General features: G+C 42.2%; 1 protein-coding gene across 1 annotated transcript in view; it reads right to left on the reverse strand.

The window, feature by feature from the left end:
- Positions 1 to 1012: 1012 nt before the first annotated feature.
- The window catches only part of SCARB2 (scavenger receptor class B member 2), a 65401-nt gene continuing 46174 nt past the window's right edge, over positions 1013 to 20239 (reverse strand). Inside the window, exons 5-12 of the mRNA XM_060113538.1 lie at positions 19743 to 19834; positions 15919 to 16038; positions 11672 to 11841; positions 8379 to 8497; positions 6878 to 6951; positions 5472 to 5523; positions 2804 to 2962; positions 1013 to 1315 (exon numbers count right to left, since the gene is read on the reverse strand). Of these exons, the coding sequence (XP_059969521.1) occupies positions 1277 to 1315; positions 2804 to 2962; positions 5472 to 5523; positions 6878 to 6951; positions 8379 to 8497; positions 11672 to 11841; positions 15919 to 16038; positions 19743 to 19834 (825 nt within the window). The 3' untranslated portion in view covers positions 1013 to 1276. The remainder of the gene's footprint in view (positions 1316 to 2803; positions 2963 to 5471; positions 5524 to 6877; positions 6952 to 8378; positions 8498 to 11671; positions 11842 to 15918; positions 16039 to 19742; positions 19835 to 20239) is intronic.

Below are 20239 nucleotides of genomic sequence, written 5' to 3' on the forward strand. Positions count from 1 at the left end.
AGAGGTCTTCTGCAGAGAGGTGGCTCTGCTTCTGGTCCCAAGGGACCTTTCTTAAAGGCACTTCCTGTGCAATATTTTAAAAGACCATCACTCTGTCAGCAAAATGATTGTCACAGGAAGTGTAGGGCACATTTTTCTCTATTCAGTGAGTGATAGTGAGCCACAAAACATCAGAAGGAACTGAATCGAGAAAAGAACAACTTATAAAAACAATTTCAAAGTTACCAAGAAGACTGCCCTAGAAGAAATGTCTCTTTAGTGTAGTCAGACTTCCTGAAATTTAAGTGTAACTTAGGCTGTGGATAGATGGATTTCCTATATTTATAAATCATTTTACAAATAATCACTCAATAGTATTGTAACTGTATTGGAACAGTCACATTTGGCAAGGGTGATTGCGGAAAAAAAATCAGTTACTGATTACATTCTCCCAGAAACATCTTTCCACATCAAGATCATTTTGACTAAAAAAAATAACAAACTACCCACAAATGTCATAACTAGTATTCTATTCCATGTGAAATATCTGTACTTGTCCTCACCAACATCATTTATGCATTCTCTCAATTCACAAAAGTACAAGTCAAAAATCCTCAGGCGCTTGTCACTATCAACTCATGGGTACCACCTCCACAAACCCCTTCCCTGCTTGATTCCTACCCTGTATGAAAGCTGTCTGAATTATCTTCCTGGAGGAATTATGAACTGAAGATTAGCAAGAAATGCAATATGCACCTTTTCAAAAGAGGAAATTAGATGCATTTGAATGATATTGAATGAGGCTTACCATTTTACCCTGCATCCCCAAATCTTATTTACTTCTGTTTTGTGGATGAAATGAATGGAGGAATACAACATCAAATAGTATTTATGTATTTTGAGCACAAAGTTTGGTGAATGAAGAGTAGTGAATAAGGTTAGACCAAGTAGCATTAACAAGTGATGCACAGACATTATAACCACGACAGTGGTCACAAAATTCTGGAGATACCAGCACCCGACAACAAAAAAATTACTATACCAGAGTTTATTAAATACTTGCTAGACACATGAAAAACAAAACAATTTGTCAGGGACCACAGGATCCTAACGGCCAACCAAGCAGCCTGTTCTTGAACCTCTGCCAGAAGGTGCTCATCACACGCAGGCATGGGGTCTCCTTCCTCCTCTCGCAACAGTTGACAAGCCTGTGAGGATGCAGACAGTTGCCCCACTGTCGTGGTCCAGGTCACGACAGCTCGCACGCTTCCTTCCCCAGGCGCAGCCCATGGTTAGGTTAGGTTCGTATGAGGGGTGCTCTTTCGTCTGCAGTTCCCTGAGACCAGGTGAGAGAGGACAGTGAGGTTAGGAGATCACGTGACCAACTTCTCCCCGGATGTGAAAAGTGGAGAGAGGGGTGCAAGGAGGGGAAACTGATGGGAAGACTGTCATCCCAATCACCTTCTCTTCTCTTGGCCTGCTTCCTCTTGCTGTTTCTTTAACATTCAGCCCTAATCCTCTCCAGGAGGCCTGCTCTGACACCCCAACCCTGACACTGGACCAGAGCCCTTCTCCTTCTGTTGACCTGGACCATAATCCTCATCACACCCTATTGAATTTCTCTCCTTCAGTTGGAGGCCCATCAGAGAACAATGTCTCAGAGGTGATGGGTGCTCAGTAATGCTTGCTTGTTGAACATGTGAAGACGGCTAATTGTAGGAACAGTCATAATATTTGCGTGGGTTTTCGTCTGTGCCTATGAAAATCTCAGTGACAGTACAATCCATCTTACAGTGACTGTAAGATCAATCCATAGATAGAAATGGAAAAATCGTTGCCTCACACCTAACTCACGCTAATGTGATGGGCATGGGTTGAAAGGCATACTGGAAGCACGCAGAAGACGGGGAAATCTGAGCTTATATGATTTAGATGGTTTCAGCCTATTTCATTTCCTACGTCACATTTGCCTCAGACACATAATGGAGGCAGTGAAGACAGGAAAAAAAAAGCCTTTGTTGCAAACAGAGAGGCAGGTGAGAATTTAAGAAGGGCTCATTGAAGGTGTTAAGACCCCTGGGTTGGCCTGCTGGTCACTTAGGGAAGCCAACCTAACCACTTATCCCACCCATTTGGGGCTGTTCCCACCCCTCCAGGAGAGGAACTACTCCCCTGTGCCCATCATTTATTATGCAATGACGACTCAGTGGTAGGTATCTTCTGATAAACCAGGGATTCTTTCCAAGCAGATCTCTGGCTGACTTGCTCTATAAATTATGGTGCTATTTCATCATATCACTAATATTTATTGAGCTCTTGCTAAATGCTTACACTGGACCAAGTGCTTTATGTTTAAAATATCATCAAATCCTGACAAAAAAACTCCTAAGTGAGGCTCAATTATCATCCCATTTTACAGATAGAGAAACCAAGGCACAGTTTCTAGGGTCACACAGCTACTAAGTGGCCAAACTGGGATTTGAACCTGGGCAGTCTGACACCAAAGCCTGGGTGCTTAACTGTTTTATATTCTTCCTCTTTTTTTCAGGTTATTTGCAAAGACAATGCTTTCTCCCAGGGGTTCCATTCCCACCAAGAGAGCCTGAAATACTGGAAAATACCATTCTATCACCCCTCCACCTTTGACACACTTCCCTTGCCTCTCATTTGGCCCAGCTGTAATATAACCATGAAATCACTGTGCCCAGCATAAAACCTCAGAATCCACCCTAATAAGCCCGCTGACAGCCCTTCAGTGAAGCACAGCTGAAGTCCTCAGGGAACGCTATTCAGTAAGGGAGACATTCCTCCAGCCGCTGCTCACCTCATCCGTGGATCCCTGTCCTCTGCACGCAAGCCAGATGAAGATCAGACCAAAGAACACACCCAGCGCCATGATAATGTAGGGGATGTTGGTGAGGATCAGAGTAGTGTTAATCACAGACTTCAGTCGACTTGCAGTCTCTTTATCAATGAGAACACTCTGGGGGGAGGGGCAAGAAAATAGCATTCCCTTGATTACTGAATATCCAGGGTGTAAAGTTTTTTGCTCTATCTTTCTTCCAAACCATTAAACACAATTTGGGTATGTCCTCCTGTTAGCAAACCAGAGATACTGAAAATCCTTTTATAAGTTAGAATAACCAGAGGGGGGCACTTATTCATTGATGTCTCTTTTCTCCTGAAGACATGTTTTACTCAAAATTGGTGGGAAAAAGGAGGGGGAAAGTATGCAGAAATACTGAGAAAATATCAGCTTTTCTTTTGTATCAGACAACTCCAGGGCACCCTTCAAAATCCAACTCAGCATACTTCCTTCCAGAAGTCTCCTTTGGCCTGGTTCAAGGCCCCTTTTCTGCGCTTCCATCTCACATTCTACAATCTTCCATCACTGTCTCCACATTCTGCATTATAACTGTCTGTTTACTTGTCTGTCTCCTCCTGACTGTGAGGTTCCTGAAGGCAAGACTTTTATTTCAGTCAACTAAACACTGGGTATAGCGCCTGAAACACAGCAGGTGCTCAATTAATGTCGCTTGATTAGATGAATGAATGAATAAATGAATGAGAGTCAATGCAATATTCCAACAATGGCATGTGGAAAGCATCATTTCTCTCTTGGTTGGATCTATACTGATCGGGACCAGAGGTTTAGACAGAAAGTGTTCAGGGAAGTCTTGAGGCTAACCAGAATTCCAGATAACTAAGGGCAAAAGTATTATCAGCTTAAACTGTGAGGTACCTGAAGAGCTTAATTCTGTAAAAATTATTACCAACAACTGGGACTTTGGGCTTAATTTAGGCTCAATTTGCAGATGAAGGCCTATCATGGTCAGAGTCTCCACCTCTGGAAGAAAAGGGGTGGGAGAGCAGTCTCCAAAGTCACTTCCAGGTCTAATGTTTTCCTTTTCTAGAGAAGAGAAAAGTCAAGTTCTTTCTGGGAGGGAGTAAAAGCACGAGGTTTCACTCCATCATTCCCTGGACTCAATCTAGTCTTTAACAAAAAGTCAAAGCAGGGCCTCCCTGGTGGCGCAGTGGTTAAGAGTCCGCCTGCCGATGCAGGGGATACGGGTTCGTGCCCCGGTCTGGGAGGATCCCATATGCCGCGGAGCGGCTGGGCCCGTGAGCCATGGCCGCTGGGCCTGCGCATCCGGAGCCTGTGCTCCGCAACGGGAGAGGCCACAACAGTGAGAGGCCCACATACCGCAAAAAAAGAAAAAAAAAAAAAAAAAAAAAAAAAGTCAAAGCAGAAGTTAAGGTGGAAGGGACTTCAAATATGGTGCAACAATGAATGTTAAGCTGGCAGAACAGGGCCCTTCCACACTTTCAAAAAGCCCCCTTTTGGGGCTTCCCTGGTGGTGCAGTGGTTGAGAATCTGCCTGCCAATGCAGGGGACATGGGTTTGAGCCCTGGTCTGGGAAGATCCCACGTGCCGCGGAGCAACTAAGCCTGTGAGTCACAACTACTGAGCCTGCGTGTCTGGAGCCTGTGCTCTGCAACGGGAGAGGCTCGCACACCGCGATGAAGAGTGGCCCCCGCTCTCCGCAACTGGAGAAAGCCCTCGCACAGAAACGAAGACCCAACACAGCCAAAAATAAATAAATAAATTTATTTTTTTATTTTTTTTTATTTTTTTTTTTCATCTTTTTATTTTTTTTAATTTATTTTTTTATTTTTTTATTTTTTTCACTATATTTTTTTATTTTTTTATTTTACAAATTTAATCAGTTATACATATACATATGTTCCCATATCCCCTCCCTTTTGCGTCTCCCTCCCACCCTCCCTATCCCACCCCTCCAGGCGGTCACAAAGAACCGAGCTGATCTCCCTGTGCTATGCGGCTGCTTCCCACTAGCTATCTACCTTACGTTTAGTAGTGTATATATGTCCATGCCGCTCTTTCACTTTGTCACAGCTTACCCTTCCCCCTCCCCATATCCTCAAGTCCATGCTCTAGTAGGTCTGTGTCTTTATTCCTGTCTTACCCCTATGTTCTTCATGGCATTTTTTACAAATGATTTTTACAAATTATTTTTTACATAGTTGTTTTGGAAAAAACATTTTACAACATATTGCTGAGGAAAATGAAGCAAGTTAAAAACAATTTATCAGGGGCTTCCCTGGTGGCTCAGTGGTTAAGAATCCACCTGCCAGTGCAGGGGACACAGGTTCGAGCCCTGGTACGGGAAGATCCCACATGCCGCGGAGCAACTAAGCCCGTGTGCCACAACTACTGAGCCTCCGCTCTGGAGCCCGTGAGCCACAACTACTGAAGCCTGCACACCTAGAGCCCGTGCTCCACAACAAAGAGAGGCCACTGCAATGAGAGGCCCGCGCACAGCAAAAAAAAAAAAAAAAAAAAAAAAAAAAAAAAATCACCTTTGCCCCTTTCTCACATCTTAAATTACACATAGCTACAATCGCAGAAGTAGGAAGTTCCCCAAGTTTCCACAGGTAAAACGTACCTGTGGCTCCCTCCCAGGACTTACCTCATTGATATACATCACTGGGAAAACCAGGGTTCTAATATTTCCCGTTTCACTACAAACACAAAAAAAGAGACTATTTTATAGACATCCTCATTATGATGGCACACTGGCCTGGCGAGACAAGTTTATATGAAAATGCCAGCCCAGTTATTTCACTAAATTACCTGGAATTTATGCAGACCTCTTATTATATCTGCAAACACATAATAATCAGCAGTTAGATCACAAACAGTCTAGCAATTCAAAGTGTTGCATATTTATGTAAAGTGTGTTTAACCAAAACATAAGATGCCAAAAGTAAATTCATCAAAATGATTACTGTACTCCCAAGAGTTATTGGAGGGGAGCTTCCAGCAGAACAATGCTGTCATTCTTCAGAATGTTTTATAATCGGGCTACTCAGTATTGTCTTTACAAGAGCCTGGAGCAATCACTTACTGAGCATTTACTATGCACCAGCTCTGTACCAGGTGTCTTGGGAACATTATCTCACTTAATTCTCATGGTAGTCCCATGCAGTAGGCATTACTGTCCCAGGTTTAAGACAAGGAGATGGTGGCTCGGAGTAATTTGCCCAGGACCACCACGAAGAAGTGGTGGAGCTAGGATTGGAATTCCACTTTGATTCTAAGGCTCTAGATTGTAACTACTAAATTATACTCCCTCAGAAATACACACACAAAATGCATCCTTACAAATCACATTTGCTTCCTAGAAAGATCCCAAACACATTTGCTTAAACCTGGCAAATTTTATGGGGGGAGCCAACCACGTTTGAATGATAGATAGGCAGACAGAAAGATTAGATAAATACAGATATATTATAGATATGTATTACAGTTTTGCATTCTGTTTTTTCATTCAACATTGAATAAAATCATTTTCTCAATTTCCACTGAAAAGTCTGAGCAGGAGATTATACTCGAGAATCCTAATTAAGTAGATGGAGCGGGGGTACACTGGACTCCACAGAGTATTTAACCATCCACAGGAGGGTTTGTGGCGGGCCTGGGTGGGAGCAGTGGAAACAAAGGGAGGGAGGGAGGCAGCCAGAGTCCTGGTGAGGGAAATGCTTAGCAGAGTGGGTAAGAGCAGACTCTGTGCCTCAGTTTCCTCATCTGTAAAACGGGGTAATACAGGGTTATTGTGAGGAACAAATGCGTTAATGTATGTAAACTACTTAGAATAATGGCTGATCCATGGAAAGCATTCTATAAGTGTTTGGTTAAGTAAAATAAGTAACTTCCAAGACCAAGGCTGCCCATGACAATGCTGATCGTGCCTCATCCCTGAAGGGCAGGGTGAACAGACTTAGAAGGGGGCTGTACCCCTTTCGACATCAACCCCACCAGAAAGTCAAGGTAGCAAAACCACCCTCTGCCTCTGCAGAAACAAGCAAAACTTACATAAAGTCATCTAATTTTTTGACATAAACGTTGATTTGGAACCTCTTGGCTGCTCTTAGGATAATTCCAGTCAACTGTGAATCAGAGAAGTAGAAAGAAAACGTTAGGATTTATTAAAACCACACACACCGTTTTTGTCGATAGAGCACCGTTTCTGTGTGGTTCTGATAAACAGGGCGGCCACTGCCACATTTGCTAGGCAGAGTGGGACGAGGGAAAACTGTTCCCCAGGACAGAATGAGAACTGTGGATTGTGTTAGCTGCCTGGTAGACCAATGTTTCTGACACTTTACTATGCATGCGAGTCCTTGGGCACCTTATTAAAATGCAGATTCTGATTTGGTGGGTCTGGGGTGGGGCCTAAGATCGGGCAGGATGCTGTCGCTTTGAATAGCAAAGCCCTAGAGGACCCGGGCAGGAAGGAGATCCAGCAGATACCCTGTCGGCTCTGGGTTTCCAGGTGGAGGGCCAGAGTGCTACAAGGAGGACGTGGTCACAGCCAGAGAATGGTGCCCACGTGTGGCCAGGCCCACCCAACAGAGCCTGGAGGACAGACGCAGCACTGTCCACCCATGGCCACGCCACCTTTTGCACCAAGCGGGTGGGGTTGTGCCTCACCCTGGTGACAAAAGGTTTGGCTACTGAAAAGGAACTGACTGATATCTAAGAGAGAAAAGGGAGAAAACCACAGCTGACCTTATTCACAAAACGATAAGAGCACCGATTTCTCAAATATAAATGCAAGGAGTGTAGATAAGAGTGAAATGCCCATAAGTTGCTGTGCTCAAAGAATGTGCTGGCTCTTCCATGCATGTGTTCATGACTGTTCCATGCATGTGTTCAAAATCCCAAGAATGAAGATAGCTCACCTTTAATTCAGTCCCTACAGTGAAAGGTTCTCACATTGTGAAATGATACTCACATCCTTTCAACATGGTTTTTAGGTTTTCTCCTCTATGAATACGGGATTAGAATATGTATATATTTGATGCTTTTTAAATTAATGATGTCATATCATAACTCTCAAAAGCACCTGTATAAAGAGTTTTGCCAAAAGTGACTGAAGCTAATATATATACATTTAAATTTCAACCAAAACGTTCCTGGCAGCAAGTAAGCAGAGGAATGTCTTCACCCTGCTGATCTGTGGCCCAGTGAGAGGAATGTGTGTATGTTCAGGTCCAGTCTTTTGGCAACAGAAGACTGACCAGGTTACCTCGGTCCGATTCCAGTTGTTTCCAATGATGGGACTTTCACTGTTGCTTTTTTGTTAAAGTGGGTTTGCCGATATTTCTGCGTATTAGCTCAATACAACTCAGCGTTCCAATTACAGGGCTATGAGACTCTGCATCACATCACACTGAGCTGATCTCCCTCCACTTGAATATGTGAATGGAAGGAAGACAATACACTTCTCAAGAGTACCCAGGGCTAAGCTGGTGAACACCGTATAGACAGAATAAAATATATGTTTTTTAACCAAGAAGACGTGTGTACTCACAGGATTAATGTCCACAAATGTCTCATGATATTCCTTATTTGGGTGCATGCCTTCTATGGCAGAAACAAACTTCTCATCTGCTTGGTAGAAGTGTGGGAAAGACATAATAATAGGTACACCTGCATTTTGAGGAAAACAGAAATGAATGGTGAGGTTCTTAAAAGTCTAAGATGAATATAAAGTTCCTGACCACAAATCCAGTTCCTCAGTAGGGGGAAAGCTATACACAGAAAAGTTGGGCTTGGGAGAGGGGCAGGCTAAAAGTATATTCTACATCTCTTAGCTTGGGATTTATACTTCATCTTCTGACATCTCATTTACCCCTACATTATTTTATATCATAATATGATAATGAAGTCCTGGCTAAATCATTTATTCTTCAACAAACATTTGCTGAACCTATAATAGACAAATGCTTTACACACATTATTTAAATTAACGCTCCCAGCAGTCCTATGAAGTTAGAACTATTTCCTTCCTTTTGTATTTGAGGAAAGGGAGGTTCAGAGAAGTTATAAAATTTCCCCAAGACATCCAGCTTTCAGGCGATGGAGGCAGAATTCTGATCGAATAAGGGACGGCTCATTTTAAAGCACTTGTTTCAACTGTAATTCTCTACCAGTAAATGGACTTTTTTCCCCCCTTATTTTTCTGCTTTCCTGTTTATGTTTTACCCAAAATAGGCATCTTGCGGCATCTTAGTTCCCCGACCAGGTATTGAACCCCAGCCCTCAGCAGTGAACGCACGGAGCCCTAACCACTGGACCGCCAGGGAATTCCCAATGCAGAATTTTTTTAAGACTTTGCCTGGTCCTGCCATCTGCAGCCTCTGACTAGATCAAGGTCTGCCCACAGGAAGACACTGTTTTTTTTTTTCCTTCCTTTTTTTAAAAAAAATTTTTTTCCTATTCTTTTTTTTTTTTTTTTTTTTTTTTTTTGCAGTATGCGGGCCTCTCACTGCTGTGGCCTCCCCCGTTGCGGAGCACAGGCTCCGGACGCGCAGGCTCCGGACGCGCAGGCTCAGCGGCCATGGCTCACGGGCCCAGCCGCTCCGCGGCATATGGGATCCTCCCAGACCGGGGCACGAACCCGTATCCCCTGCATCGGCAGGCGGACTCCCAACCACTTGCGCCACCAGGGAGGCCCTCCTATTCATTTTAAGGAACAAATAGAGAAGCAAGTTATTAAAGGAAACCTATTCTATTGATAGCTTTTGCTCTTGAAAAGAGGAGGGGGACTCAACAACTGCTGCCAGGAAAATACATTTTGGGAGAAATTAGCTTAACGGCAAGTAGTTTAAGTCTGCTCACATATACTCCAGCCCATGGCTCAGACACCTCACTTGTCACACACACAGTTCTGCTCTCTGTTGCTACACAGTTTCACGAAGACAGGATTTCCTTCTTTGTGACCTACACTGACCTTTATTTATTTATTTTTTTGGCTGCACCACGTGGCTTGTGGGATCTTAGCTCCCTGACCAGGGATTGAACCCAGGCCCTCAGCAGTGAGTGGGCAGAGTCCTAACCACTGGGCCGCCAGGGAATTTCCTACACTGACCTTTAAAATGTATTTTTAAAGATCTGTTAAGGACTTAATAAGGGTCAGACACTGCCCTGAGTGTTTTACATACATTATCTCTAACCTTCACACAACCCTCCAAGGAAGTTATAATCACCCCCATTTTACAGATGAGAAAACTGCGGTCTTGAACCCTCCTTCAGCAATGTGGCCAATTTGCTAACAAAGAGAATTCAACCCCAGATCCCCCTGACTCCAGAACGCTCACTCATCCCACTAGCCAGAATGTTCCCCTGGGGAATGCAAAACACTTGAGGATAGTCCTGAAGGGTAATATTTCAGTCCACATCTGGGAACACAGAACAGGCAAGAGGAAAAGGATTATAGCAAGAGGTATGACTGTTGCAAAGTAGAATGCTTCTGTTGGTTCTGACATCAGCTTCTTGAGGAAGCAGACTGTTAACAAAACAACAAGAAAAATGTGTCTACATGTGTGCCTTGAACCACAGAAACATGGGTTGATCGGGCAGGTGCCATTTCAGGACCATCTCCCAGTGAGCCAGCAGGAGACGTCTGATCTCTAGGTCAGGGGTGTGTATTCCCCAGAACAGTGGTTCCCAATCTCTCAGGTACCACCTTCATGAGAATCCCATGAAGCTCATTAAAACTACAGATTCTGGGGTGCTAGCAGGTGGGCCCTGGGACAGATGTTTTTAATGATTCTCCAGACAGTTCTGAGGTCAGGCTTGGGAGCCATGACCGCATCAGACAAGGAAAGGGAGGGTTATCCCAAAAGGAGATTTTCAAACCAAATGGACAAGGGGGCAAAAGTTAGCACATTATTCAGGAAAAAAGTACAACTTTAATCAAGAGAAAGGAGTTACAAAGTTTCTCAAGAGAAACTTTAAACAAGAATTGTAGCCTAAGAAAGATCACAGTACAAATATGAGAAGACCCTAAGTTCTAGCAGGAATTTGCTCAGAAGTAAGGATTTTATAAAAACCCTGTTCCTTCTCTGAGCCCTGGTTTCCACAATTATGAAAAGAGGGTACTGGCTGTCCATCTAGCAAGGCTACTGTGAATATTATGCAGCATATGATTGCAAAAACTAGTCCTTGTGATGAAAAAAATGCTTCTGTCAGCTGCACCCCTGATCATTCTCCCTCATTCACGGAAAGGAGCAGATTAGCTCAGACATTAAGAAACACTGGCCCTGGACCGGTTTCAAGAAAAAGAAAAACAAACTCTTAAACTACTGCCCAGGAAATACATAACATAGCAATCTAGGAATAAAAATCATTACAGGAAAGCCAATGCTTTTTTTTAAAAAAAAAAACTATGCTATAGCCATGTTACAAAACGTTTTTTTTAAATTGCAGTTGATTTACAATGCTGTGTTCGTTTCTGGTATACAGCAAAGTGATTCAGTTATACACACACATATATATATATTCTTTTTTAGATTCTCTTCCTTTATAGGTTATTACAAGATATTGAATATAGTTCCCTGTGCTATTCAGTAGGACCTTGTTCTATTTTATTTTATATATAGTAATTTGTATCTGCTAATCCCAAACTCCTAATTTATACCCTCTGCTTTCCCCCTTGGTAACCATAAGTCTGTTTTCTATGTCTGTGAGTCTGTTTCTGACAAAATGTTATTCTTGAAAGGTCAAAATCGCTCTTTCTATTGGGCTGACAACATTCTTTGTTGAAGAACACCAATCCTGCATCCAGACCCTCCTGCCCATGTCCCCTCTCTGAGTTCTTACCGTTCTTGCAGATGCTGACATTCAAAACTCCTGAGCCCAGGCAGTTTCCTTTAGGTATACAGAAGCCAGCGTTGTCTGAGGTATTGGCTAATATTTCTGCAGGCACCTTAAACCTCAAGGCAGGCAGTCCCTGTACGCTCTCAAAGTCACTGAAAGTTATATATACTGACCTGTTAGGAAGTAAGAATTAAAAGTCAATGTGAGCTCCCATCAGCATGATCTGCCCGTACCAGTGAGTTAGCCAACCGTTCTTGGGTATAACGTGGCTAAAAGCTTACAGGATAAGTGGAAAATGAAGAGGCAAAAGAAAGCTTGAAAGGAGCTCAACCCATTGAATATGTAATAAAGTAGGAGACAGATTATTATGAAAGATGTTTAAGAGCAGCAGCTAGGGCTTCCCTGGTGGCTCAGTGGTTGAGAGTCCACCTGCCGATGCAGGGGACACGGGTTCGTGCCCCGGTCCAGGAAGATCCTACATGCCACGGAGCGGCTGGGCCCGTGAGCCATGGCCACTGAGCCTGCGCGTCCGGAGCCTGTGCTCCGCAACGGGAGAGGCCACAGCGGTGAGAGGCCCGCGTACCCCCCCACCAAAAAAAAAAAAAAGGCAGCAGCTATGCTAACATCTTAACAAGGCTTAGAAAAAGACATAATGTGTGGTAGGAAATCAAGAAAATGAGTTAGAATGGATATTTGTGCTGAAAGAAGTGAGTCGCCTAGACTAGCACGGACACATGCCAGTATGCATGAAGCAGAAGCAAAGCAAAGGAAGCCAGGGTGAGGCAGAGGCAAAGCAAAAGCAGAAGAGTTGGCAAAGGGTGTGGCCCGGTAGATTCTGAAGGCCTGGAAAAGTGCCCCATTAGACAGATACTTGATTAGAATACATACTTTGATACCCATTTCCCCCAAATAAAAATAGTTTCCATATTTTGCCTAGGTCACTTATTTCAATGGTGTTCAACGTCATTCTGACTTCAGTGGTTACAGAGTTTCAAACAGTGGTCCCTTATGATACTAACCACCCTTCTATTTGCACAGCACCTGAGTGACAGCCAAGGCACTTTTCACATACATTGTGGGAACTGATCCTGCAGCCCTGCATCTGAAGGCATCCAAAGGCTGAGGGGAACTGCCTTTGGGGCCTCACTTTTTCATCTCTGAAGCACAGGGGGCACCCATCTCTCCCTGGGTTGTGACTTACAGGAGTTGCCTTCCACTGCGCATCCCACCCCATAGCATTTTTTCGTGAAAATCTTAAGCAAACAGAAAAACAGAGAAAATACTATAGTAAGTACCTTTTATAACAGATACCACTTAGATCAATAAAATGTATATTTACGGACACAACTGAAGCTCTCTGCATAACACTCCTGATTCTGGTCCTCTGCATCCCCAGAGGTAACCGCTATCCTGAAGTTGGGGTTTATCATGCCCATGCAGGTCTTTATACTTTCACCTACGTGCATATTCATAAACAACTTGTGGCACTGTTTGTTATTTCTATTTTTTATTTTTTTTTTTCTTTTTGCGGTATGCGGGCCTCTCACTGTTGTGGCCTCTCCCGTTGCGGAGCACAGGCTCCGGATGCGCAGGCCCAGCGGCCATGGCTCACGGGCCCAGCCGCTCCGCAGCATATGGGATCCTCCCAGACCGGGGCACGAACCCGTATCCCCTGTGTTTGTTATTTCTAAATGTTATATAAACAGTATACCATATTCTCTTTTACAATTTGCTTCTTCCTTCAACATTATATTTTTAAGATTTATTGCATTAATGTACATGGCTCTGGTTGTTATATTTTACTTTTAATATGATATTCTATCAAACAAATGCCCCATTATTTATTTATTTATTTTTAAACTTTTTGTTTGTTTGGTTTGATTTTTGGCTGCGATGGGTCTTCGTTGCTGCGCGCAGGCTTCTAGTTGTGGCGAGCAGGGGCTGCTCTTCATTGACGTGCACGGGCTTCTCATTGTGGTGGCTTCTCTTGTTGCGGAGCACGGGCTCTAGTGCGCGGGCTTCAGTAGTTGCAGTGCGTGGGCTCAGTAGCTGTGGCTCGCGGCTATAGAGCCCAGGCTCAGTAGTTGTGGTGCACAGGCTTAGTTCTGCCGTGGCATGTGGGATCTTCCCGGACCAGGGTTCAAACCCATGTCCCCTGCCCTGGCAGGCAGAACCCTAACCACTGTGCCACCAGGGAAGCCCCATTATTTATTTATATTTTCCCTTCCACAGGCACTTAGATTGCTTTGGATGGAAGGAATTTTCACATATTGAGATATGGGGAAGTTATTCTGGCTTACACATGATTTAACTTAAACTTTATGCTAATGAGAACAGCCTCTCTTATAGCCTGTCAAACACGCATTGTACATCTGCTTTAACCATTAAAGAAAAGAATGCGTTTAAAAATCAAAATGGAGTAATTGTGGGTCACACATTCAGGATGGAGCTGCGCTGCCATTGTGGATGTGGTTTCAGACACATTCCTGCATCACTGAGAACTTCAATTTCCTGAACTGCATCAAACTCAAGGACACCACTAGCCATTCTCAAAACAGTATCTGCTAGCAGTGGCCAGCTGCAACCAAGGTCTCCCCTGGTAACTATGCAACCATTTCAGATCCTAACCAATCCTTGCTTAACAAGCACTCTTACTTCTTGCCAGCTCCAGTTATAATTCTTGATAAACAACTCACGTAACTAACTGCAACCTTGAGGTTTTTGCCTTTGTACGTCTCCCCCATTTTGTAGTCTGATAAAACACAATTCAAGTGCTCCTTGAATCAGTGTCTCCTAGGCTACAGTCCTCAGTTTGGCTCAGATACAACTCTTTTCCACTCCTATTATAGACTGTTTATTATTTCCGTTGACACTTCCAATTTTTCCTAACTACAATCCATGTTGCAGTGAACTTTTCTGTATAAATCTCCTTCATGTATGTACATTAGTTATTCAGGTCAGGGAACCTTCACAGGAGAGAAGTGTGGAATCATGGGGTTTGCACGTCTTTGGCTTTACCAAGCATTGCCAAGTGGCTCTTCAGAAGTAGTGGTACCAAACAAGAATGAGTTTCCTCTGTGCCATATCTTTAATAAGCCTCCTACTACCCTCTGAAATTTCTTTGTCTCACCCATTGCACCCAAACATATTTTCTCTTCCTTCAGTCCTTTCACAAATATTGACTGAAGAGAGCAGCTGGATGGAAGGGGACTGAGATATCCCGCGTGAAAGCTGGAAAGGGTCTGCACCGCGACACAGAGAGCAGGGATGGAGTGAAAGCAGAGCTCTTTCTGAGGACGGATCCCACTTGGTGACTGATTCAGTGCAAGAGAGGAGGGAGATTTATAGTGATTCTGGCAGGGCTGACTGAGGAGGTGCTCAGTTGTGTGAGATATGAAAGCCAGAAGAACAGCTGACCTTGAGAATATTGACTCCATAGCATCAAAGGCAACTAGATTACTTCTGACGGAGGAGAAGTCTCACGAAAAGCCTTGCAGGAGTGAGTGGGAGAGGAAAGGGAGGCTGTGTGATCAGCCTCTCAGCTGAGCAGTTTTAGGGTGAAGGGCGGGAGAAGCAGCAGTGAGGACAGGGAGCTGGGAATCAGGTCACAGAGCAGGAGGCCTTCCTGCCACAGAGGGGACTTCATCACATGCGTCTGGAGAGAAACAGCAGGTGGGAGCCAGGGAGAGGTTGCGGGCCACGTGTGAGCAGATGGGATCAACGGGAAGGTTAGAGCTCAGCAAAGACCTATGATCTCTGAAATATGAACCACAGTATGCTTTCTTTACCTTCTATGGAGCGATCACCTGTTGACCGGAAGAAGACCAGGGCAAATTTCACACCTGACAGAGCATACCATAATAACAAAGAGCTAACATTTAATGTTATTTACAGTGTGACAGGCCCTGGGCTGAGTATTTTATTAAAGTAACTCGTTTGTCCTCAAAACAACTCCCAAGGTAGGCAACTCTTTCTATCCTTATTTCACAAATGAGGAAAGTTAGGCACAGAGTGGTTAAATAATGTTCCCAAGGTCACACAGCTGTAAGTGGTGGAGCTGGTATTCAAACCAACACAGCCGGGCTCTGGAGTTAGTGCTGTGAACCACTACACTTCACTGTTTCTCAATATGCCATCATCGTTGATCACTCACTAAGCATACATATCCTCACCAAATAAGTGCAACTATATATAATTCCTCACATTTTTGGTGGTCTTACAGTCAAAGGACTTATTTTTCAGGTTCTTACCTGCAAAAATCAGATGGGAAGACATAAAGGACTTCGTCTTTGGTGATTAATGGGTGAAAAGAATCTCCGTCTGTTCCGTTGATCATATTGCACTCGTCTGCTGTCCACCAGTCAAGAGACCTGTCATTGGGAGACAAGAAAGAGTCCAGAGGGTCACACTTGATTTTAGGCTTTTTTTTTTTTTTTTTTTTTTTTTTTAATGGTCAGGACTTTTCAAGACTCAACTGGGAGCTGGCTACCCACAGAATCTTATTCACATGCAGACACAAGGGTGGTATTGGTTGGGGACTGGATCAAGAGGCGGAAAAGCAGGCCCCTGATCCCCAATCAATTCTGATAGAGGCAACAGCCAAAAATCCTTCTTCCCTTCCTCTAAAACAGAGTATCTCACATAGAGGTTTGGGAATACACACTTCCTTAAAGCAGTGATCCATTTGGCATTTACAGTAGCTTTGTTCACAGCCAGCCCGTGGACAGATGAGCCCTGGACAGATATTGCAGGGAGATAATATTTGTGACAGAGCATTAACTGTCTCCCCCTCCAAACAGCTAAGGGAGGATTTCTTTTGGGTCACAAGAAAGTTTAACCTTGAATCAACTTTATGCTCACTGACAGCACAGTTGAGATGGCGGGTTTTTAAAAATTAATTCCTTGAAAAATGGTATAAAATGCAAAAGACAGGAAAGGACAGGCAATAAATAGTAATTCTTCTAACTTCTGGTCAAGATGGCCTTCTAAGTTCGTGAATTGAGGACATCTTCCAGAGCAGTGGTTGATAGAACAAAAAAGAGAACATTTAAAAGGTCTACACCCTACTCAAACACAAAAGAACATCTCCGTAGACAATGAAAGGTGATAACTGCCAAGTTGTGAGTAGGGCTACAACTGCCAAGTTGTGAGTAGGGCTACAACTGCCGGCCCACTGGGCTGCAGGTCTGGAAGCCAGGAGAAAGATCTACAAGTCTAGCTCCTGAGGTTAATGAGGATTAAAAGTGGTCCATCAAGGGTGTGAAACCAGGATCTGGGGGCAGGGATTTTCTGGTCAGTGAGAGAGGCTGAAGAAAGCAAAGCTGAGTTGCTGGGAGGCAGAAAGCCCCAGGCACAGCCTCACATCCAGAACCTGAGTCAAGCTGCCTGCTGCCTCTTTGGCCAGATCTGTGATGAACCCTGGGTAATCGTGAGGCGGAGACCCACCATGTGTGCTGGTGTTGGGGTTCCTAGGTAGGCTGCATGGAGGCAACTGCAAAAGTGTTACCTAGGGAGAGGTGAGAGGATGGATGGATGGTTGAATGGATAGATGGATAGATAGATAACAGACAGACTTCCCAAATAATTATTCTGCAAGTCAACATTTTTTTTAATGAAAGAAACTTATACTAAGAGATAGGCAACAAAATCAACAATAAAATGAATTCACTTGAGAAGAAATTAAAATAATTGAACAATCTGGCTAATAAATATGTTGTTTAGTATCCTCAAAGAGACAAATGGAAGAATAACATCCATAAAAAAGAATGGTAAATTATTAAAAACAAACAAAAAAGAATGAGATAAGAGTAGAGAGACCCAAAGAATGAAAAATAGAAAGCTTCAGAATAAAAACAGAATAAAAAAGTTTTCTGAAAGAAAAACTCCATATAGGGATAAGCTCTAGACTGTAGGTAGTTGGAAAGAACTGGCTAACTGAAAGATCACTCTAAGGAATTTATACAAATATAAACTCAGGAAGATTAAAAATTAAAGCATCAAGATACAGAGAATATATCAAGAGGCTCCAATAAATATTTAATAGGAGTTTGTGGGAGGGTAGTGAGAATACAGTGAATAACAGAGAAGCAATAATTTAAGAGATAATTGCTGAAAGTTTTCCAAAATTTAAGAAAGATACGAGACCTTGGATTGAAAGTATGCCCCAAGGGCCAAATAGAATAAATAAAATAAATTCAAATCTAGATATGTTGCAGTAAAACTGCAAAAGGCCAAGGAAGAAGATAGATATCAAAAGCCAATGGAGTAACATCTTCATAATTCTGAACTGTCAACCTAGAATTCTATACCCAACTAAAACCATTAACAGCTGAAAGTGCAATAAAGATATTTTTAAATATGCAAAATCTAAGAAAGTTTACCACCCACAGATCCTCGCTGAAGGAACTACTAATAGAGTGTTTCCCAACCTAGTAACATTTTGAGACTGATTAATTCTTTGTGGGGGACTGTTCTATATACTGCAGGATGGTTAACAGCATCCCAGGTCTCCACCCAGTAGATGCCAGTAGCAACCTCCAGTTGTGACAACCAAAAATGTGTCCAGGCATCACCAAATGTCCTCTAGAGAGCAAAATTGCCCCTGTTTAAGAACCACTGTACTAATGACCTTCAGCAAGAAGAAAACTAAATCCAAGGGGAAGATGTGAGAAGGAAAAATAATAATAAATTAATAAAATATGTTGGTATATTTAATTATTTACTATAAAAATAATGAAATTTTACTTAATTTGGATTCTGAAGAAGGTGAAACAAGTTGTAGACAAGAATAACATAAAAGGTGTGGGTATTAAGAAATGGGTAAAGTTATTGTCTCATTTGAAGAAGAGAGATAATAGATAGCTTTAGATTCTGTTAGAAAAAAAATTGTTAAAGATAATCAAAGGGTAGAATAGATATAAACCAGCTAAGGGTGAAAAATAATGTCTAAATAGGTCTAAATATATCAAATAATATATCATTATATTGTAAATGTATCAGTAATTACAACATGTATATAAAAGGATTAAACTCTCCTATTAAAAGGAGAAAGAAAATATGGAAACAAAATGTGGAAAGAAAATAACAGATTGGGTTTAAAACAAAATCCAGCTATATTCTGTTTACAAGTAAATTTCCCTCCCAGCTCAGTACCCAGTCATCTAGTTAACCCTCCAAAGGCAATACTGTTGCCAGTTTCTCATATTCTTTTAGGGTTCTTGTATCTTCGGGAATGTGTGTGTGTGCACACATGCGCACCCTCATGCATGCGCAAATGTATGTGTATGTACATGGATATGTGTGTTTTAAAAAATTTAAATAAACTTAAAATTTAAAAACAGTTTTTGCTTTACAGAAAAGTTGTGCAGATAATATTCCACGCCAGTTTTCTTGCCTGTATTTCTGGGAAGCTGCGAAGTAAATTTAATGTTCAAGAACAAAATTCCTCTTACCATAGTTCCTGAAGAATTAGTCTCCTTTTCTCTCGAAGATTTCTAATTTCTATGACTTAAAAATATCATTCTGCTTTATGTGTGGCTTTATTGCAAGCTGCCTCAGTCCCTATTTAGAGGTAGTTTGTTTATAAATTATAAACATTAAAAATATTTTGAAATGCTATCATGCTGAACTCAAATGTATTTCATCTTAAAAAAAATACACAAACAATGCAGAATCACTAAATTAAATTAAAAAAAGAACCTCTCTCCTTCCCCCAAAACAAGCAGTGATTTGAGAAGTATATGTGCTGCAGCTACATATCATTCAATGACTAAGTGGAAGAGCAAAACTTTTCATTGGCTTGTGATTCATGACTAACCATGAGAAACCTACCTATCATTAATATTTAATTTGCGAAGTACCTTACCCCAATCTTGGTTTACAAGATAATAATTTTACATATTTATAGTATATTATTTATATTATAGGATATTTTACATAATTATAGATTTTTTTAATTTATAGATTTTTCATCCAAAAAGTGATAGTGCTAAACTTCTTTGAAATAAAGCAGAAGTGGATGTTCAATTAAATGAAAATTGAAAAAATAATTACACCAATAAATCATTAGACTTACGTTTTTCCATTCCATTCCACAATCTTGGAAAAGTTAAGGTAATTGTCTTCTCCAGTTAGAAAAACATAGTCTCCATCATTAGTCCCATTTTTCTGAAAATAAGAGAATATGGTCATTTATGGTAACTGTGATGGTTCATTTCATGTGTTTACTTGGTTAGGCTATGGTGGCCAGTTGTTTGGTCAAACAATACTCTAGATGTTGCTGTATTTTGTAGATGTGATCAGTTCGGTTTCAGTAAAGGAGATTACTGTTGATAATGTGGGTGGGCTCATTTAATCAGTTGAAGCCTTTAAAAGCAAAGTCTGAGGTTTCCTGGAGAAAAAGGAGTTCTCTCCTCAAGACTGAAACATAGAAATCCTGCCTGGGCTTCCAGCCTGCTGGCCTGTCCTACGGATTTCAGACTTGCCACTTGCCAGGACCCACAAGTGCATAAGACAATTCCTTAATATAAATTCCTGAACAGATATATAGATCTCCATTGATTGTGTCTTTCT

The sequence above is a fragment of the Mesoplodon densirostris genome, chromosome 1 (assembly GCF_025265405.1).
Source record: "Mesoplodon densirostris isolate mMesDen1 chromosome 1, mMesDen1 primary haplotype, whole genome shotgun sequence".
NCBI classification, from domain to species: domain Eukaryota; kingdom Metazoa; phylum Chordata; class Mammalia; order Artiodactyla; family Ziphiidae; genus Mesoplodon; species Mesoplodon densirostris.